The sequence below is a fragment of the Colletotrichum jinshuiense genome, chromosome 4 (genome assembly GCF_051148585.1).
Source record: "Colletotrichum jinshuiense chromosome 4, complete sequence".
Lineage (NCBI taxonomy): Eukaryota > Fungi > Ascomycota > Sordariomycetes > Glomerellales > Glomerellaceae > Colletotrichum > Colletotrichum jinshuiense.
In genome coordinates this window covers 639,259-661,062 of record NC_139311.1, presented here as the reverse complement: position 1 = coordinate 661,062, position 21,804 = coordinate 639,259, and the positions used below count along the sequence as shown (strand labels likewise).

At 54.9% G+C, this 21,804-nt stretch overlaps 3 protein-coding genes across 3 annotated transcripts; all 3 read right to left on the bottom strand.

Moving 5' to 3' along the window:
- Positions 1-3,792: 3,792 nt before the first annotated feature.
- On the bottom strand, positions 3,793-6,120 carry EsH8_IV_000164 (uncharacterized protein; the record flags this gene model as incomplete). Its single annotated transcript, XM_083265054.1, has 2 exons — positions 3,793-4,981; positions 5,060-6,120. The coding sequence occupies 2 exons, from the start codon at positions 6,118-6,120 to the stop codon at positions 3,793-3,795; spliced, it is 2,250 nt and encodes a 749-aa protein (XP_083123949.1).
- Positions 6,121-7,023: 903 nt separating this feature from the next.
- Positions 7,024-10,581, bottom strand: EsH8_IV_000163 (SH3 domain-containing protein; the record flags this gene model as incomplete). Its single annotated transcript, XM_083265053.1, has 6 exons — positions 7,024-7,086; positions 7,141-8,907; positions 8,956-9,029; positions 9,083-9,235; positions 9,893-10,288; positions 10,554-10,581. 6 exons carry the CDS (start codon positions 10,579-10,581, stop codon positions 7,024-7,026), a joined length of 2,481 nt encoding a protein of 826 aa, XP_083123948.1.
- Positions 10,582-16,111: 5,530 nt separating this feature from the next.
- EsH8_IV_000162 (uncharacterized protein) lies at positions 16,112-17,682 on the bottom strand (the record flags this gene model as incomplete). The annotated part of the gene is made up of 3 exons (XM_083265052.1): positions 16,112-17,035; positions 17,103-17,473; positions 17,559-17,682. The coding sequence occupies 3 exons, from the start codon at positions 17,680-17,682 to the stop codon at positions 16,112-16,114; spliced, it is 1,419 nt and encodes a 472-aa protein (XP_083123947.1).
- Positions 17,683-21,804: the final 4,122 nt, after the last annotated feature.

Here is a 21,804-nt window from a genome sequence, read left to right as displayed (position 1 = left end):
ATGCCAACATGTCAAAACGTTTTGTCAGGACTTGCAATCTTGTACAACAGTAGTGATGGCCGCACAACAGATATCACTCTGACCAATGATGGTAGTTCACGTATGTTAACATCAGTAACACATCAGGAGGACCTTGAAGCAGTTTGGACAATATTTGAATTATCTAGGTGGTCGGTCCATTATCCCTCCCAGCAGCATCATGCCTGACCCCGTGGCCGTAGCACAGAGGACCCAATAAGGACAGAAAAACAGGAAACGCTCGCTTTCCCGTTTCGAACCGCACGAGAACAGAAAAATTTAACATTGAAGAAATAAAGGTAACAGAAAAACTCCAGTGTCCATGGGCTCATAAAAGTTGTTGCGTTGGGTTCATTTGCCTCGTTTTTAAAGAGAATCGAAAGAGGTGGATTTTGTCCCCTTTGCAGCAAGCCTTTGCCGCCTCCACAAGGGGGTTTTATTCGTTTATTTCATCATCGTAGCGTCACCTTCAGACCGTGGGGACGTCGTCCCTATCTGAAGCAGTGGAAACGACCGATGCGGAAGCGCCAGGGACCACGGCGGACGCCGTGACGGTCTGCGTGGACGCTGGTGCCAAAGTTGCGACCTCCGATGGGCTTTGAGTAGAAGAAGGGCATGTTGGCTATTTGGTGTCGAGAGGAAGGATTATTTTAAGTTTGGGTTTGCTAGGAGGCTGTCAGCTTGAGGTCCCAAGGAGATTCAACACATATAAAAGTCATAGCGCTGGCATGGAAGAGGGGCAGTACATACCTTGGGACTTGCGTTGGCAGTAGTTCGTAGGTAAAAAGCTTGTGTTCGCTGTGTAAACTTGGCTTGATATCTCGTGCAAAAAGACTGGGCAGGCCAAGAAGGGGGGATGTGAAATATATACCTGTGGCTTCCCCTAGTGCAGAGCGGTGACGAGGGAGCCAACGGGAAGCAGCAAGCAGCAGACCACCATACACCTTGCTCTGCTTTCTTGATTGCAGTGGCACAGGGTCTCAAACCTTGGTCGGAGGGAGGTCGCTTGGCTGTGGTGTAGTATGCCAAGAGCTGTTGAAAGTGAGGTGACGTAGCGTGGCTGAGTGCAGGTGTGGCTGGGGCGCAGCGACACGAGGTCGTCGCAAATGATGGGTAGCGTTTCGGGACAGGAGAGCCAATGATGACTAGCAGCTACAAATCACCCAATTAGCCTTCGTCTCGGGTTCAGATGGTCAGTTGAGGCTGTGGGGTTCTAGCCTTCTTGTGGCTGCGGGAGGGTCCGCTGAACCACTGGCAGTAGGTTCTGACTGGAGGAAGTTGAGCAGCTGAGCGAGACGCGAAGGATCGATCGATAAGGTTACTCGAACCTCCTCGCCATTTGACGTCGTGATCTACGCATGTCGCCTTTCCACGGCCTCTTTTGGAGCCGTCTCGAAAATATGAGAATCTTTACCTCATAACCCACCACGTTCCGCGATATGAATGACGGCTGGAAATGCCGATCTATGTCAGTTGTCGATTATGTTGAACCCCCGAAGCAATATGCCCTTTGGCCACGACACCAGCAGCCGCTGTCTTGTGTGACTGCACCCTTGTTCGACAAAATCAACTCGGCTAGCGGCCGCCATAATATCTAAAGTATCAAACCCCCTCAGACCCCGGAATGTGTGCTGCCGGTGGGTGTTCGACTCCATGACTTTTACTGACCTATTGACTACCTTAATATCTCATCCATCAGACTTAAAAAGAACGCATCTCACCTCACCACCCACAAGTCTTGTTATCTCCCTGTTCTATTTGGCTGCGCTGCTAAATCAGCCGGTCGTCTTCCACTACAGCTCCCTGGCAGGCGCGGGATGCTCTCTGCAATGTCTCCGACCGAGCGGCAGCCGTGGCTGAATATGTTCCCAAATATAATAATTTGATAGTCCTTGCTTGTCTGGTTACAGTCACCAATCCCGTCCGTGGAAGAGGTAACCTGGCCACTCTCTGACTGTTAGAGTATATGTTTGTAGAAATGCTCTATCCGTACGCTCCCAGACCTGGGAGCTTGCTGTCACAAAAAAGCCAGTGCTTTCCTACCTCGACAAGGAATGATCTGCGTATGGCCCATAATTCTACATCGAGGTCATCTCAGTCTCTTTTAGAGCGAGTCAGCTAGCCCTCTCTCCACCACAGTTACCACCCGCGTCCAGATTTTGATGCAATATAAGCAGCTAAAAATATGTTGCTCGCAGAAATACGAGTCTTCGACTTCAGAGCCCCAGAAGTTCGGAGTCCCAGAAGCGTAATGTGGAGGGTTGCTATTCATATTACTCGATATAAAAACAGTGTCCCCTATGGCGCAGTTTGTTTGGGCTGTAAATTTAAACCCCCAGCAAGATGGCGTAGATGAGAATGCCAAAGTAGTTTAGCTGGAACGCTCAACTTCTTGTCGGAAAGCCCTTTACTGTAGTCCCGGAGGAGCGTGCTCTTAAATCGGATATATTCTCATCATGCTGAGCTTCGCAATACATACCCAACATACCGGGTTAAGTTTGGAGAAGTATTTCCGATCGGGATTCACACGCAGCTCTTTCGAGGGTTTGTAGACTCCGACTGAGAGTTTTTTTATCATTGCCTGGCAGTCCAGTTCCACAAGCTGGCTCGAACATGAGTGTTTTGTGGGCTGCGTGACACGCCTTGAACCGGATTGAATAGGTCAAGAATCAGGACATATGGGTCGATTAATTCAAAGGCAACTTTCAACTGTGCGATCTTAATACCTGTTACAGGCCGGGAATCTTGGACGAGTGATGTATGTGGAATATCGGTGTGAAAGTCTCATGTTTTAGTCATCGCCTATAGCGACGTTCATGTACTAATTGGCGTTGGTACGGTTAACATGACAGAGGAGCTAATGAGTCAATGTAAGAAGACGTAAGCTACCCTATTCTTCATCTAATAATAGCCATTGGTTGACCTTACTTTATATATAAAAATTGGCAAGTTCATACCAGCAGACCCCCGCTTTTGAAATGCTGTTCTGTTGAGTATGCATTACTTGGGGGCATACAAGTTTCATACATGTCGGACAGGCATGACGACATGTTATATAGCATGATTAATCTTTGTATTTCCCGACACAAGACGAAAAGTAGGGATGCATATTTCACGTCGGCACAGCTAAAGCGTGGTTGGTAGACCAGGACAGCCCTTTACACAACACAACTTGGTTTACACCTGGTCGACTGAGCAGTGCCGAGGTGCAAATTAGTAAACGCCAAATAACGCAAAAGATAACAATGCCGAGGGTGCCGACCGTTTTTTATAGAAAAGGGTGGTTGCAGGGGATATTACAGTTTGAGGTCGGCGTGAGCTATGCATGGTTCTCGTTCCAACTATCGCCACACCGCATCTAGCCATCTGTCAACTCTAATGAATCCCAGCAATGCCCCATACGGGCTCAGAAATACAAATTGCATATCGAAGCCAACGATATACACTGGCTTTATATTGTTCTATACACAAAAACAAATTGCAGTATCCTGGTCCGCCGTCTTGCAGCACCTGGCTCTGGGAAGCAGTATACAAACAACTTGCGATCCTCTTTCCATCACATACGACCATACCCACTGGAGAACTCGGGATCCCGTCCGCTCTCCCATAGATAAGCCAGTGAGGGCCGGATTAGTAGTTGGGTCGGTGACGACCAGCGAATACCTGGTGTTGTATGTTTTTTGACCTTTGCCCCCCTTTTATTTGGGTCTCCACGATGGGATTGTCAACCAGCGCCAAATAACAAAAGGCGCACTCAGACCGTAAAAAGATATACTACAAGCTTTCTGGAGTTCTCAAAACAGAAACAACTGTCTTTTTCTCCCACCCTTTTCCTTGGATGTCAACTAGGACCTTCCCTTCCACAAACCTTGCCCTCACCCCTTCACGACCGTCATAGACAACCCTCCTATCAACCAATACAACCGCCTCCCTCCCCTTCACAGGAACCCCAACTACCCCCATAGACCCCTTCGCCGCGCTTACGGTAATCGTAAACCCTTGCTCACCCTCGTTCTCCCACGCTACCGCAATCTCGCCGTTCGGCGTCGGCACCACCCCCCTCGCCCACCTAAGCCCGCCCGTCTCGGGCACAACACTCCAAGTTCTGAACCCGGGACTCGTAGGCCTGACACCGAGGACATAGTTACCCATGATGGGAACAACACCCGTGGCCCATCCATGGGCCATGCTCGTATAGCTGTCCTCGTAAGGCTTCCCGCCCTCCCCGATCCCCTCCCAGAACGTCACCCCGGGGTCCTTGCTCGACATCCACCCATACAGCCTCTTTATCTCCTCGACGGCGCTCTCTCCAAGCCCGGACTTGAACCTCGCCGCCAGCTCAAAGTAGGATATGAATGCGTACACCCGCTGGCTGAACCCCTCCCCCACGGCGTCCGAGTCGTAGAAGGCGTTCCCGTATGGCTGAGCTGCGGCGCGGGCGTAGTACGCTAGTATCCCCCTCGCCTGGTCCCTCGACACGACGTCCGAGAGGATGGCGATGCTGTTCCCGTCCTGCGCGTGTACCCCCACAAAGTCATCGGTCGTCCCCTCCTTCGTCCCATCCCAAAACGCCCCCACGCTCTCATCGAAGTTCCTCACGGCCAGGGCCGCGGCGACCCCGTCCGCCCGCCCCGCCCACCTCTCCACGTCCTCAACGCGCGATAGCTGGGCCGCCATCTCCGCCGCCCTCCGCAGCGCGAGCACGTACAGGGCGTTGTAGTACGTCACCGGTCCGTGGCGCGGCAGGAACGCATAGTCGCCGTACCCGCCCGTCCCGCCGAGTCCCTTGGTGACGAGCCCGGTTTCTGGGTCCGTGACAGACGGATACCAATTGTCCAGCACGGCGACGAGGTTGGCGTAGTACGTCTCCAGATATTCTATGTCGCCCGTGTACCAAACATAGTCGTGGCTGCAGACGACCCACCAGAGGGGGTAATCGAACAGAGGGAGCGTGTAGTTCATGCTTGAAACGCCATCAGCCGTCCACCCAACAGCCTGGTAAATATGTCCACGAAGGGGGGAACAAGGGCACCAAACTCACATGCTCGCCGGCGGAATCCATCCATCGCCCCTTTGATGCGCCGCCAAATCCCCCAGTACGTTCCCGCTCGCCTCAGAGGCGAGTGTGCCGTGCGAAAGATATGCTGTCAGCGCCGCGACAGCCAGATCCCCGACGTACGGGTCCCGGTCTCTCTTGGGTGCGTCGTGGAGCACGACCTTGCCCTCGAGCGTCTCACTCCCAGCGCCCCTCGGCTCCGCGTCTTCCGCCCCGCGGAAAATGTCGATACAGAGGTCGTTGGTGTACACGCCATCGAACCACCAACCCGTAAGCTCCTCATCGCTGCACTCGAACCAACCTTTAAAGGTGTCGGGCGTGCCGTGAAACGCTGAGAGCGAGAGACTTAGCCCGGAGATTTCAACGCGGCCGCTGGGGGAGGTATAGGGCGCGTCCGAGGGGAGTGCATCGAGGTAGATGCGCAGGTAGCGGAAGCCATGGAGGCCGTCCACACAGACCTGTCCTTTCCCCCCTTGGACATGGTGCAGGCAGCCGTGCTTCGCGGTCCAGACGTAGGGGTCACCCAGGACTGCGATCTGGTCGCTTCCAGGGGTGATGGCATCGCCGTTGTAGGAGCGCGAAAAGTCACTCACGTTGCTCAAGAACTGTAGCGTTTCGGAGAAGGCTAGGCGTATACCCGGCCGGCTTTGGCTTACGCCCTCCCCGTCCTGCTGCTCCGCCCCTTCATCAGCGCCGGTAGAAGTAGACGAGCCAGCAAAGGAAATGGAAATAATGCCGACGGTGTTTTGGCCAAAGTCGACTGTGACGGAGGGGATCTCATCCGACTCAAGGGGGCGGGAGAGGATCGCCGGGCCGCCCTCGCCCGTGATCAAACCTGAAGGGTTGGTGACGGTGCCGCGGGTGAGGTCGGGTACAATTCGGACGGGGTATATGGTCCTGGACTCGCTGGCCCGAACGTAACGATGCCAGCTGGGCTCATGAGCCGGCGAGTGGTGAATAATGCTCCTCCAATCGGGCGATATGAGACTCCATTGGCCGGTAGCGAAGGCTAAGATGTTTGCCCAGAGCCTGGCCATTGAGGTCATACAATGTGCGAAAGAGAGACGGCGCACAACGTAGGGCTAGCTGTTAAGTGAGCCTTTTCTCAAGAAAAACAATATCCTCAATCTACTAGAAGGCGATGGCTTACGGCATTACGGACAATGAATGAACTTTGCAGTTTGCGTGCAGAGCTGAGGTCGGCGTGGGCGGGAATGCGGGGTCCCGGCGCCTCCCTAGATCGGATGATCTGCTAACGGCAGTTGGCGGGAGGCTAAACCCACCGACCCGGCTTTGTGCAGATCATGGCCCGACACCAGGCCCTAGTCTAGTGGCCCCATGCCCCGATGCGGGTCAGATCGAACGGTGGGCAGTATGCTACAGTACACAACAGCATCTTGTGTAACATTGCTGCGATTTGTAGCCTTGGGACGATCGGAACTCTTTTTTTCTTTGCTGATTTACGTCATGTTTTCAAGCACTCGCCCCGTCGTATGCGTCGTCACTGCATCACTTTCAATGGTAATAACAGGGTAAATTCCCGACCCATGCCTTGGGACAGACTACCAAAAAAATGGTATTAGACACCGTTGCGTCGTATCTGCCTCCCGGGTCGATCGATGCCACAACAGTGGCTCGAAACATCCTATGCAAAGCTTGATGCCTATGCCACGAACGCTTGAAAGCGTCGTGGTTCTAAACAAAAGAAGAGAAAAAAAAGTTGGTAAAAGACACCGTGAGCCTGGTATGTCCACGCATTTCAAGAAAGAAGAAACTGCAAATCCGCACGCGCGCAAGTATCCATGGCGCTAAGGTTCATATCAGCGACCATGTTCAATGTCGTCCATCAATCCGTGACCCTCTCAATCCGATGTTCCGGGACGCCGACCAATTCAAGTTGGTACTATACACATTCGCTGTCTGTAAAACATAATGCTCGTAAAGAGGCCTTATACCGTGCCTCGAAGTCTTTGCTTGCGTGCTAGCCAGTCGCCAAGCATGTTGTCAAGTTGCTAGTGCATGTTAGGGACCAAGCCGTCCAGCGCTGCAGGGCGATGTGAACTTACTGTCGTGATTTCTGCCAATCTGGCATTCTGTTCGCGGAACAAGGAGCCTGCGATTGGGTGCTCCGGCCCAGCTGGCGCCACATCGCTCTTGTCGTAAACCACAACCAGCATATCTCGGATATCCGAGCTCGAATCGAAGAATGCTCGCAGCTTCGTATCATTCCAGCTACTGCCATTGGTGCTCCCACCAGTCGAGGTAGAACTGGCAGTCATCGAGTCCTGGGCGCGATGTCTGCCCGCCTCCTCGGCGTCAATGAGCTCCGGCGACGGCGATGAGGAGTGGTCCTCTTGGCTCGAGGTATCCACCATAAGCGCGGGGGGGTTGTTCACCGTGACCGGAGAAACTTGAACAGGAGACTCGGAAAGTCGCTCCTTTTCTCTTTCCGCGGGACTGGGCTGAGGCTGAGGCTGTGCCTGGGACCGAGGCTGTTGGGGTTGTGAAGGAGTGACCGTTATGTCGGTCTGTCCGCTAGCACCGGATTGCGTGCTCATATAGCTATCCGGGAATGCTCCAGGCAAGGGCCTCGCCTGCTTCTCTTCCTTAATAATATCTGCTGCCTGCTGCTGTACCGGCGGGCCTGCGGGTTCGATTTCCTCTCCAGAAGAGTCGAAGTCGTCAAGTTCCACCCGAGACTTGGCCTTGGTGACCTTCTGCGGCTTGTCACTGCTGCCACTTCTCGATGGCATAATCTTGGATAGCGACGACTTTTCTTGCTGCGAAGCCGACCGGACGGTCGTCTCGGGAGACTTGATTCGCTGCTGTTGACTTGCGATGTCTGGGTCTGACGAATCATCTTCGACGATGCGCATAGAAGCAGGTGGCACGTTGGAGACGTTGTTGGGACGGCCTTCGGAGGAAATGAACTCGGTGAGTTCCCGGGTTGTAGACTTCTGCGGCGCGGCAGCTCCAGCCTTTCTCGCAGGTGAAGGTTCCACCCTTGGTTGTTGCTTCTGCAGCTTGCTGGGATTCCGTTGAGGCTGTCCGTCCATCCTGGGAGACAAAGGCTCTTTCTGTTCTTCTTCCTCTCGGTCTTGAGACTCCGTGACGATGTCCATCGATCGTTTGCCGAAAGACTCGTCGTCATCGTCCGTGGCTTTCTTCTTGTCCTTACGTGAGAAGAAACTCCGGATAGAGCTGGTCTTCTTCTCCTTCTCCTTCTTTTCCTTATCCTTCTTCTTCTTGTCTTCCTTCTTGTCCGGTTGCAGCTCCTTGTCCATTTTATCCAGACTCGGCCGTTGCTTAACCTGGGCGCTTTCTGTCGTTGAAGGTCGCGAGCCATTGTCGTCACGAAGGAGGTTAGGCGTAAGCGTAATCTTTTTGGTCTCGACCGTTTCGTCCTTAAAGAAAGAGTCGGTGTTCCTGACAGTGCCGTTCCTCGACCTGCTGGGACCCTCTGGCTTCTCAAAGATTTCGCCGCTGTCGCGTTTAGAGTCGTCTAGCGGAGCCTCCTCTTTCTTTGCCGGTTCCGCGGTCTTGACTTCCTTCGTTGGCCGAGGCTTCAGTGGTTCCACCTTGGCCGTCTCGTCATCCATGTTTTCCTCTGTTGCCTGCTGTGCCACTTGCTGCTGCTGCTGCTGCTGCTGGGCGCCCTGCTGTTGAGATAGCGCCTCGTCCATTTCTTCCTCATCCGAAGAATAATCAAAGTCAGAGTAATCGACATATGTCGGAGCGGCAAACGCGACAGTCTTCTTCTTCTTTCTCAAAGCAGTCTTGAATGTGCTCTTGGACTTTTCCCCAGCCTGATCCCCGAGCATTGTAGCAGAAAGCTGATCTAAGTCAGAAAGGTTCATCTCTTCCATGGAGGGAGCGACTACGTCTATATTTCTATGCTTATTCAAACGCGCCAATCTTTCAGTTGGCGTCTCAATATGCTCAGCCGGCAGATAGCCTAGGGTTCATGTGAGAAAATACCATTCCCCAAACGTATCAAGGGAGTCATACCAATGCTGCTGTCTTTCACAACACGTACCAACCACCAGTAGCTGTTGCTGTCATCCAACAGCACCATCGTGTCGCCTTTGGTGGCATTCGCTTGACCCTCCACAGTCGCGACGAAGGTGTGTAGAGCGTAAACGAACTCGAAATCGATGTCCTCTGCTTCGTGTAAGCACTCGTTGCCCCAACCACAAACGATAAATCTAAAATCATTAGAAAGAGAAACGTCGTCATCATCATCATCATCTTCTTCTTCGATCGAAGGTTCGTAGGGAATCGTGAGCGGAATGCCGTCATCGTCCAGTCCACCAACTGCCTCGTCTCTTTCCGCCTTCTCCATCACAGCACGTCGCTGCGCAAAATCTTCGTGCCTCAGTTCTTCAGATTCCCCAAGTCGAAGCGGACGGATCACGACCGGCCCATGCTGTGCAACGCTCCCCAGGCCAAATTTTGCCTCATGGTTTTCGTTATTCCCGACATACCAGTCGCAGCCGTAGTTCCGTTCGGCGCCATAATATGGCTCGTCGTGTAGTTCGTTGCCGTCTTGCTCGTCGTGTTGCTCGTCGAAGTTCGTATCTCGGTCCTACTCGGTATACTCACCGCGAAGATGATGATGACAATTTGTTGAATCGGCAAAGACCTTGCTATGCTGCCAGGAATAGTATGGGGGTGGATGTTCAAAGGTTTCGGTGTAAGGGGATAAGGACCTTGCTTCGCTGAAAGCAGGGGAAATAGGGGAGCCACGGTCTCTCATGGCTGGGAGGGAATCGACTCTCCGTGGCCATGGCTGCGGAGGCGTAATCGAAGTGTACCCACCATCTTCAATCGAGGGGGAACTCGAAATCTTGTCCATCATGTCGTCGTCTAGACTCTCATCTGTATCGTCCATGTCGCCATCGTCTGAGTTCGTGGAAATGCCCCCATTTTGCGCGATGGCCAGCGCATCTTGGTGTTGCTGTTTCTTGCTTGCGTCGTCCATCGCGCCACCGTTGAGCTTCTTGGAGACCTGCCCCGCGAGGTCGTCCGAGTCTGAGATATCGTCGTCGCCGTCGGTGTTGGTCCAAGACAACCTTGGGCTGCGGGCTTGGTCTTCGGCAGATTCTTGAGCGACCTCTCGAAGTGTCTCGGCCTGGTGCGGACCAAATGACCCGTTTGTCCCTTTGGTGTGGTCTTTCGCTGACGGTGCGTCGGGGTCTTGGAGGTCGATGGTGTCTAGCAGTTCGACAAAAAAAGGGCAAGGGGTCAGCGCGACAAGACAGCGGAGGAGCAGGCGATTGGGGAAGGGGTGTTTGGGTTTTGGTTTAACCTCCTGGCAAAGGGGAGTAAATTTCAGAGATTGATCGCCCACGGCTCCAGCCGTTGGACAAAGACGGGTTCAATCTAGAGCTCAGACACAGAAACCCAGTGCCAATTGGGGAAAGGGGGGAGCTGGTGCTGGGAGGGGGGGTGCCGGGCGTTTGGGGTCGCATAAACTTACCAGCGCGAATAATATGAGGTCTCGTCATGTTGGATTATGGTCGTGGGCCAGCACAGCCAGCCAAGACGTTGTGTTTTTTGTGCTTTTGTGTCGAGGTGTCTTGAGTCGTGAGGGTCGTATGGGGGATTGTCGTGCAGTGCAGAGGTCGTCACAGCCGTCTGGATTATTTTTCCCGTCCGCCAGCCCCTTTGGGCCCGTCAGTTGGTAAATGGAGACCCTGGGCGGTAGACGTATGGCCGGTACCGTGTATCATGGAGCGAGGGTAACAAAAAGCTGGGGCGTTAGGCAATTGCCAAGCAATGGGATGGGCAAGCGTGGTCTGGTCTGGAGAAGGGAGTAGAGGTTGGTGTTGGACGGGGGGTGAAATTGCGACTCCGCTGTTTCGTCGGCTGGAAAGGACACCAGGTTTCTAGCGGGGCGCAAGATTGTCGTTGTCGGGGCTGCCAGGGTGCGGCGTCCCGGTGGGAAGTGCCACGATGGTTGATTCAAAGAGGCGGCGCGGCTAAGAGGGATTTCGCATTCGTCGCCGGTGTTGGCTAGTCAGCTGAGGCAGATGTGGAAAGAGGGACTCGTCGGTGATGGCGTGTCCCGTTACGGCGTTGTCAGCTCGGTCGAAGAGTGTGAAGTTTGGTGTCGAATATCGATGGAGGAGCGGTGGTTGGTTTGGATGGCTTTTGCCGGGTTGGGTTGGGTCGGGTGAAGGGCCGGCTATGAATAGAACAGGGAATGGCGCAGGAGGCGGCGAGGCGAGTAAGGCGAGCGAGGTGACGGGGGATGAGAGAAAATTAATGAAATAAAGGAGCGACAAGGTCTGGGGTAGGGAGGGTGGAGGGATTAAGGCTGAGGCTCTCCCGAAATTGCCCAAGAATTGATTCGATACAGTCGAGAAGAGAGAGAGAGAGAATCATGAAAGAAGAGTCGGGGCTGGAAAAGACAACGTGGAGGTCGATGGGAGCGATCGACCCAGAAGTGTGTGCGAATATGACGGAGGGGATCTTTGCAGGATAGGGGGGGGAGGGGGGGGAATCAAGCTTAGTCCGGTCACATTTGCTGTGCTGCCGCCGCTAACACAAATCAAAATCCAATCTCATGTGAGAGATGCTGCAGGAGGACGGGAGAGATTGGATGATGTGAGGTATCCCACGCAATGAAATGTGCACTTTTTTTTTTGCCCTCTCTTTCTATCTCTCCCTCTCTCTCTCTTGCGCGCTCCCCCCCCAAGGTGCATGCATATGCTGTGCGCACCCAAAACCAGGCACACACGCAGCCAATGTGGCAGTGTATCACTTTTTTTTCAGGGGAACGATGTGCCTGCCCAAGGCTCTGTGGCTTTTGTGATGTCTTGCAATGTCTCTCTTCTCTAACACGCTCAGAGTCTCTCTCGGGCTTCCAGCATGTTAAAAGGGCGACGATCAATTTGCTTAAAAAATAAAGATAAAAAACCTGCAAGATGTTTGGCCAGGGGCGATTGACGTGAAACACTCGCCTTCGACCAGGGGCGTGCCGGCTCTGTTTTTTTTTCCCCCTTCCTCCTTCCCGCTGCTGCTGGTGCTGCTCCTCTGTGGGGACGGCCAGTCATTTTCCAGGATTCCAGTCCAATTCCCAGGAGAGTTCCATCGTCGCGCGCCCATCTTCAGGAGCCGCCTCCGTCGTCTCTCGGCTTGGACATTTTTTTTGTTTTCTTCATCCGCCGCCGCCCCCTTCCTCCCCCCTTCTCCTTAGAGTCGACTTGCGGTCTGTTCGCCCTTGACACATGGCTGGCTGTCTCCCGTTATCGGAGACCAAGTCCCCCCGTCATATCCCTTGCGCCAGGAAAATACCTCCAGATGTTAAAGGGAGCTCGGCCCTGGAGGGTTAAACTCTCGGGCCCAGTCTCTGTCCATTTGGGCAACTGTCATTCGCAATAGCCAACTGGGTCGGCGCCGTCGGGACCACTTCAGGCTGCCCATCTAGGCCAGAATCATCATAGTGCAGTACATCACCACTAGCTTGCAATCAGACACGATCGGCATGTGTCTTCCTATGCCGGCGTCTGAGCAGCAGCAGCCAGCAGTGAGCAGCTCGTGGCTCGTGGCTCTTACCTCAAAGCTACCTACCTTCATCGCAACTTCCGACCTCCCACTTCCGCTTACGCCTGCGCATGGTCCGCCATATTATCATCCGGATTCAGGTAAACTACGCATATGCATGGCGGAGAGCACCCAGCACTTTGCCATGTTTCCCATTGCCTCTCAATGGTCCCGGGGGACCGAGCCGGCCCCGCTGAACTCTCAACCCTGGGACGATGGGCCTGCTGCAATACACACGGATCGAGGGACGTTCCTGGCGTCGATCTCCAAATCGCCGACGTCTGTCCGGTTCCGTCGACTGACAAAGACTTCTTTGAACACCGGCCTTTGAATACCCCAAGCCCGCCTTTCTACTTGCGTCGAAACCCCATCTCTCGAGCTTCCATCTGCTTGGCCCGCTGGCCAGCAGTGACTTTGTTCGTCGTCCAGTTGTTGCGTCAGCGCCGGTTGACCCGTTTCGTTGTGCTTCGCCCTTCCAACAGCTCTGCCTCGCGCCCGCCCTACTATGGACTCGCAAACGGCACCGCCAGCTCCAGCAAGCAAGCAACCAAAAAATAATCTGCAGCAATCGCTCTTGCCGTGACTTTTTCGCCTCCTCTTTCGTTTTCGGATGGGGTTTCACCGCCGCCAAGTGATCGGGAGACAGAGGAGAGAATTCCACGTAATCTTTGCAACGTGCCAGTCCTTCCGTGACCATTCCACCCGTCGCGACCTTTCAAATGGCTGCTCTTGAATAACACGAAAACGTGTCTTGTATGGGATCCGCCGTCTGTCATCTCGTGGTCCCCAGTTCGCCATTCGCCATTCGCACCCTACGGCCGCATGCCCCTTGCCGGCAACCTGTACGAGTTTGCATCTCCTCCAAGATAGCTTTTGCCGAGTACGAAGTCCGAGCCAAGGCCCGAGTGACGATGCAGGGCAGAGCCAATTGCCCAAGGATGGGCACTGCGGGGAGGGGTCGAAAGGAAAGAGAAAGAGCCTCACCCTGAAACCAGCCCTTCGGCACCGACACCCCGGCCGGCGTGTGATCCAACACGCAGATATCAGCTTTGTTCGTTTCCGTCCACCTGAAGAGATCCGGGCTCGGCGATGACATTGCCATTCCAGGGGTTCAGCAATGCGGCGATGGGGGCCAACAGTGGTCATCTGATACTCGGTCAACAATTGTTGGACGAATAGGTGCACCAACGCCTCCCCCATGATTCGTAGAATGCACACATCACAGTAACAAGTTCGAGCTTGGTGTCGTGGTCTGCCTCACTGGAGACACGACGCAGCTCATCCTATAAGGATGCCGGATTTTATCGGGTCAGTCCTCCCTTGGGCGGGAGTACCTGGCTAATAGCGAGTATCAGCTCACGTTTGCATGTAGGTGTCTCACCCGAGCCATATCTAATCGATATGCTATTTCAGCAGAAATGACAAGACTGTTTCTCCCTGCGCTATGTCTCTCGGTGCCGAGACATGACTTATCATGAAGATGTAGGGCAATTTCATCGCAGAGAAGATGGTGTTTTAGAAGGAGAGAGAGAAGGGGGGGTGATCCGGCGCGATGTATGGAACATCTGATGAGGAGAACCTGTAACGATGCACCTTTGCCGTCCGAACTCCAGCACTATTTCCGTCCACCACGGACTTCCAAACGGACCAAAGGTGCATAGCCGTCTGAGCATGTCTGGCTGCGCCTTCTTGGTGAAGATAATACAACACGGCGGTGATGTATGACGGCCGTGGGATTGACATACTCCCATTGGGCCTTCGGGATACCAGCTGCGCCCGCGCCCATCGGTCCCTGCATGCGGTTTGCCACGCTCACGCCATCGGAGAACAGAGCGCACAGTTCGCGGCGCAGCAAAGTGCAGATGATGACAGCTCGATCAAAGGTCGGCGACGTAAGGGGGCATGTCACGGACGTTGCACCCGGCCGGGAGCTCAGAGCCAAGTGCGGCTGAAGGCCTGTTTTGTTGGTTCATCCGGTAAAGTCGCGGGATGACGGGGTCCTTGAGGCAACTAGCTGGACGACAAGAGGTCGGCAACCAAATGCAAAGTCCTTGACGGCCCGCCGCCATGTGACGTAAGGATCGTTGCTCGTCCAGCCGGGCCGAGGCTGGTTGCTCTCATCTTCCAATGCCGCCTTCTACCACCTCGGCTCGATGTCGAGATGTGGAGAACTGCCAAATAGGTCATTATAGACAGACAAGGCTGCCAAACATATCTGGATGCCTGTTGGCTTCTTGGCAGCATATTTTGATAAATACCGTGACAGTTGACTGTGCCTGACTTATTTTACGCCTACTTCATCACAGCGACCGCTGTGAACAGAGAAGCGGAATTATTTGCCGGTGGGTGTACGGAAGTGTATCGAGGAGCGTATATATATCTATACACATAAACATATCTAGGAAGTCGCCGAGCTTCTCATATGGCAGCAGCAGCAGCGGGTGCGACGTGATAAGGAACACATCGTCATGTTTATGCAATGATAAGCGAACCAGCTCGTCTTGGACATTGGAGACCAGTCTTCGTCTGCTGCTGGTTGGAAGACGCTACAACCGTGACCTCATCGTACTCCCTTATGAGGAGCGAAATACATGCACGAGTCCTGGTTGAGTAACCAAGTCCATCTGGGAGTCCTGGCGATGCGTTGTGAAGTTGCTGGTAGGGCTTCTGGGTCCGGCATCAATCTTTGGGACCGCGACAGAGGCCTCCGGCGAGCTTGTAGAACCGCAACAAGAAGCCGCGGCGAAGCAGGGCACAACAATTGCGTGTCAGGAGGGGAACGGAGCCCCTCCCCCCTTCTTCCTCCGAGAGGGCTGTATTCTAGAGCTGTATTCTCGCGAGCCGTGTCTCCTACACCTCCCGCCACTTACACGAGGATCACGGGACTGAAGGCGGTAGTACTTGGCGGGGGCTGGCTTCCGCAATTCTTCTATCCCGGAATGACTTCCCTGTTGTATTCAAAACATGGCTTGGGATCATGTCAGTATCATAAACAGTCTCGTGGGTATCATCTCTCCCTATCTGCTGTACCTGGCTTAGCCTACGAAAAGGGGGTTAACAAACCCCTCGTGGATGAACATGACGCTTCGTGTACTTATTGTCATGTTTAGACTGTCTCTGGACCTAGATACCAAATCATGCCTCGTTACCTCCTACGCCTATAGCCCCAGCCATGGGTATCCATGATCACTGCTTATGGTCATCTCATGTCGACGCGGCAGAGAAGCATTAGCTTCAAGATGAAAGGGAGGGAAAGCTGGCAGTATTCATGGTTTGGCTTCAAAGGCCCTCTATCGGGGCTGGCCATGGTAACCCAGCAACTGGGGGCGCGCCGGGATACACGTATGGCCGAATGGCAGTCCCCAGGTGAGCTTGAGTGCTGTCCATCCGGGGGGGGGGAGGGGGGTTACCGACAACATCGGAAGACACAATGGGGGCAATGGCGGAATGATGGCGGACCAGACACTGCTTTCGATTCTAGTCCTGCGTCTACGTGCTCTTGCTCGCCCTCCGCAGCGCCTCGCCAAAGCGCTCCACAAAGTCGAAGCAGTCCGCAAATGTGTTGTACAGCGGCGCTGGGGCAACGCGGATGACGTCGGGCTTCCGCTCGTCGATGACCACGCCCACCTCCTCAAAGTACTCCATCACGCCGTCGAGCAGGCCGCCCGCGAGCAGCAGACTCAGCTGCGCGCCGCGCTCCTCCGGCCGCCGCGGTGTGATGATGCGGAACAGCGCCCGCGTGTCCGCCGGCATCGCCTCGAGCAAGCCCTCTAGGTACGCCGTCAGCCGCAGCGACTTCTCGCGCAGTGGCGCCACACCCCCCGCGAGCTCGAATACCTCGAGCGAAGCGCAGAGGCTGGTGATGTCGAGCACGCTCGGGTTGCTCAGCTGGAAGCCCGCGGCGCCCGGCGCCGGGTGGAACTTGGTCGCCATGACGAAGCGGGAGGACTTGTCGTTGCCCCACCACCCGCCGAACCTGTTGGCGTAGCCCCTTTCCGAGGCCGGGTCCTCGACCGAGGTTGTCACCTGGGTGTGGCGGGCGTTTACGAAGGCGCCGCCGATGCAGCCGGGCCCGCCGTTGAGGTACTTGTACGTGCACCACGCCGCGGCGTCGACGTCCCAGTCGTGGAGCCGCAGGGGCACGTTGCCGACGGCGTGGGCGAGGTCCCAGATGACGAAGATGGAGTGCTTGTGCGCGAAGGCGGTGATGGTGGGGATGTCGAGGAGCTGGCCGGTGTAGTACTGAATACCCGGCAGGATGAGGAGGGCGGCGTCCGAGGCGTGGGCCTCGATGGTCGACAGGATGTGCTGAGTGGCAAGGGTCGGCTCCGCGGATTCGGAGGGGGGCTCGATGCAGACCATCGAGGTCGAGGGCGAGAGGCCATGGTGTCTGATTTGGGTCTCTACCACGAACTGTACGTGTGTCAGTCTCTCCCTCGATCCCCTAACCCCCGCTCACCTCACGTCGAGAAAATCTTACATGGTCGCTAGGAAAGGCCTTGCTCTCCAGGATGATCTTGTGCCTGCCGTCCTTCTGGGGCTTGTAGAAGGCCGACATGAGCAGGTGAAGGTTCGCCGTCAGGGTCTGCATGACGGCGACCTCGGACTCGTCAGCGCCGACGATGGGCGCCATCATCTTGGCCGCCTTCGAGTCGACATTAAGCCATGTCGGCAGCGGGGAGTCATCGAGGGGTTTGAAGTGGCCCTGGACGCCCTGCGTGCCCCAGGTGGACAGATACTGCTGTATCCTCACGGCGGTGCGCTTGGGTTGCAGACCGAGCGAGTTCCCGCAGAGATAGGTGCACTTCTGCTGCTTGGCCTCCTCTGTGAGAGCAGAGCCGTCATCTTGTGCTTGGCAAGGACGTTAGCCTGTGAGCCAGAAGGGCTGGGGAGGTGGGTGTGTCGTCTCATGGTAGAAACATTCCCAGTTGCTGACCTTTCTTGGCGAGGGTCTTGCTGCTGATCTCAAGCTTGGTCGGGATGACGAATTCGTCCCGTGTGTGCCCCAGAGCATCCTTCTGGTCCAGGGCCTCGGCGTGTCCTCTGCCTGACGCATCCATGTTGGGGAAATATGTGGAGGGGCTCGACCGACTTCTGACCTTCTGCTCGAGTTTGTGGGGAGAGCCCGAGAAAGGCGGGGGGTGGGGTGGAATCGCAATGATTGTCCAAGTGGTAACTCTTGATGAGACGAGGTAGAGGAAGAGTGGGTGGTCCTTGGCTCGTGTCAGGATCCTTGGGACGAGTCTACAACCAAGCAAGATTTTTACGATGGTTAGTTGTCACTCTCGGAAGAGGTGAAGTCATCGTGCACACCCCCCCAGGCACAGAATATTCCCGCGCGTGTGTGGTGCCCGCATACAGCCCAATGAGGGGTTCAGATTAGCGTAGGCCCGGCGGGGCAGTGGAAGCAGCTGGCAAAGCAAGCGCCAGTAAGGCGAGTGAGGGGAGGCATGCCGGGCCACTGAGGATCCAAGTAGGCATCAGCTGTTCCCACCACACAGTTGGAGAGAGGGAGGGAGAATATAATTTTTTCGTTTTTTTTGCTATTCAGATGCCATAGAGGGGGGGAAGGGATCCTCTTTTTCTCCAAAAAAAAATAAGTTGCAAAGGTGGATGGATCTGTCACGTTGCGGGAGATGGCATTTCGTAGATCCAATTCGATTTCACTTTATTTTTTATTTCCTTAGTTTTTTTTCTTCGGCCCTTTGTTCCCCTCCCCCTCCCCAGTACCGAGATACTTTGTCAATGTATCCTGTACTTCGAGTGATATATTCTCTCAATTCGCAATACCTGCATCGTGACGGTGAAAACTTTTTTCTTCAAAACATCAACAATAACGTGCTCGAGCTAAAAGCCTTGAATTACGAGATATGGGAGTTTTCATTACCCCCTCGAAACCCCAGTATTACCCCCTCATTACCCCATAAGCTGGCCACATGCGGGGTTTGCTGACTCGTCTCTTGGCTTACACGGCGCAAGTCTGGGGCACGGGGAGGGGGGGACGAGCATGAGGCCCGGGTCCAGCCAGGCCGGCCAGGTACAGCAAGCTTTCAATGGCGGGGGTGGATTCCCAAATTTCGGTACATGAGGCAAGATGCGTAGTACCTGTTGGAAGGGGGACACGGGGTTGGACGGACGGAGGAGGATGTGTGCCCGCCCCCGTCATGCTCGGGCGATCACGGCGGGCTGTTCGGCAAGGTAACTTTGGGGATTGGGGTATTGGGCGCTGCCCACCCTCCGATCGATTTTGTCCTTCCGGGCGGCACGGCAATATTCGGCGCGGGCTTACCTTGCAAATCCTGAAGCACCAGGGCCCGACGGTCGTTTCGGGCATGAGGAAGCGAGCCTGGCAGTTTTCTTCGCTCACAACCGGGCATGGGATGACGAGACATCGGCGCCTTCTGATTCCCAACAGTGCAAATCAAGAAATCCATCTCTTCACGTACCTGCACTTCCGGGAGAGAAGTCAAATGTCGAGTTCTGCAGCTTGGAAGGCTTCCCTGGGGCCGGATGATCTGCGCACTCGTGCTCCTAGTCTCATGCATCTGCCGGGGGTGGGTAAGATTCTTCCCTCCCCCCAGGGCTCGGCGATGGGCAGGTTGACGCCATTGACGACACGAGACTATTTCCACAGGTCGGCGGGCAATTCCCGACGAAACTTCTGGAATGGCTCGGCGGGTCTCTGCAATGTGCCATTACTGGCCGTAAAGCCAGTGCAGAAACGAAACATTACAGTCGAGGCCGGCCTCAGGTACGAAAATAGTCGGCCAAACGTTGACTTGACGTTGGGAAAGTCTCGGGTGGGGACCAAAAGCCATCGCCAATTCTGTAAGGAGGCTCTGCTTGGCTGCTGATGACTCAATATTTTCCCGAGGTGCCACAAAGTTTGGATCCGGGTACCCAATCGAAAGACAGTGGCCCGCCGTGTATGAGACGAGGCAAGGCCGGCGAGGAATTCGGAGAGGCCTCCTCATGGTTCCAGACACACTGGCGTAAGAGGCGTGAATGGCCTTTTGGGTTGCTTGATTCGGACGAGCTGTTTCTCCCTGTCATCAGCCCTTTTCACCGTGTCTGTTGAGCAGTATTTTCCTCCAAGAAGTCACATGAAAAACAAGAAACATATCGTAGCGCTTTTCCGGATTGGAACTGATGCGGCAGATATACGCCCGCCGCCATGCAGAGCGGGGGAGGCCTCTTCCCCCGTCCTGATATCCGACAGGAGAAAGGAGAGATGTTGGCCGGCCGGCGGTACGTAACTCGGCGGTGGCATTCTGCACGATGCCGCAATTCCTGCAACAACTTTGCAACTCCCAACCAAACTCGCAACAAGGGGGCGAGGACGCGGGACACGTAAGTATCGTGAGGTTTTTCTGGTGGTGTCTGCATAAATGGGCCACATGTGTCAACAAGTCAATGGACGCCCCTGGGCCTAAAGACGTGCCCTTCATCGTGACCCGGAGCTGGAATGGTGCCATTGGCAAGAACCCTGACGACAGGAAATTAGTTCGAGGCATCGTGACCACTTTTGCAGCTGCCCCAAGCTCTCACAGGCATGAAGGGGACTTGGGGTCGAGTGCGGGTAGCAAGTGACGATCTGAATTTTTTCCTTCTTCCCCTTTGGTGGCGGTGCAGGGGTTTGCAGGGGTCACGATCGGTCACGGTTTTGGGGGGAAGCATGGTTGGGGTATTTTTGGCAGCGGTGCTTGTGCAAGCGTCCACGCCCTGAGGTGAAAAATTCTAGAACCCGGCGCCCAAGGTCAGGCAGGCAGGCACGGTGAGGGCGGAAGGCATCGTGACACATAGCGTCTCTTGAACCTCGAGCGGGGATGATGTGCCCGATGTTGTCTCTTCCGTTTCAGGCAATGTGTGGGTTGGGCGGGCAAGGAAGCCAGAGAAAGCCGCCGAGACGACGACGCGTACCGTACTAGGTATGCGGAAAGTATTCTCAGGTACGGACTCTAAAGCGTACATCCATTCCAACCGGTTCCAACATCAACTATTACCCCATAACTTGCGCCGGTAATTAGCATGCAAGCCCGCAGGTGACGGCGGCGGCGGCGGTCGCGGCAGGCTTCTTTGGTTGAATTACTTTTTGGGACGAAACAAAAGGCCTTGCCAGACCGCGTGACGAGGGGTGTCAGACACCAGCAGTGTTTTACAATGGCTTTTCCATTTGGTAATGGCGATGCGGGATCGCGGGGACCTCGATGGATGGTCGGGGCCCCGGCCGGTCGGGGCTAGAACAGTAGACGGACTGGAACTTGACAAGAGACTCAAGGAAGTAGGTGGTAGGCAAGTGAGCAGGATGCATGCAAGTGGTGGGTGCAAGTGGTGGCAGGAAAAGTCGGGGGAAACTGGGGTAGTGGTAGCCCGCAAATGGTAGAGATTTCAAAAGAGCTGAGGTACCACCTAGCTCTAGAGGTTAGGCAAAACTAGGTTTCCCATCATCCAGAGTCCCCCAATGGGGCCAAGTCGGACTGTCCCGTGGCCCCCTCGGGGTCGCAATTGGTGCTGCACGATCAAGTAATCTGGGGGTAATGGAAACTGGCATTCTGCTCACGTTCTTCTCGGGGCCCGGCTCTGAGCACTAGGGCGGCTGTGGGGTCAGCCGCCGCGCTCCCGGGCCACTCGGGGGGGAGGAGGCGTGGACAAGGGCCATCCCCAACATGGCCGTCTCGTGACCTCTCAATCTTTTTGTAGACTTGACCTTGTTTGTGATTGTTCAGGCCGTTGTTGTTGGGACCCCCGGGACCCTTGGGAGGGGCGTAGGAGAGGCTGGGCGGGCGAGTTGCGGGCAACCTGGGGTAAAGGTGGAAAAGGGGTCTCGGGTTTGGATTGCATTTTCCAAAGAGGCGTGTTGTTTTGGCGAAACTGGGGATCCGGGCTAGGTGTATGGTAATGGAAACAACGTCAGGACGACGTGGCTGTTGGTGTATTGTGTTGTGATCCAGTTGTTGCAGGGGAGTTGCTGTCTCGCCGTGACTCGCAATGGGTATAGAGGACGCGGTACAGTACGAGGAAAATTGCCAGCCATGTTTGTACTTGCCAGATATGGCGTTTTCGACGGACACAGTTGCGAATCGGTCTGTGGCTGTTGTCTCCCATTACAACGGGGAACCAACGACACGGACTTGTTTGCTGGGGTCCAAGGGGAATGGCTGGGAATGAAGTTTAAGCAGCGC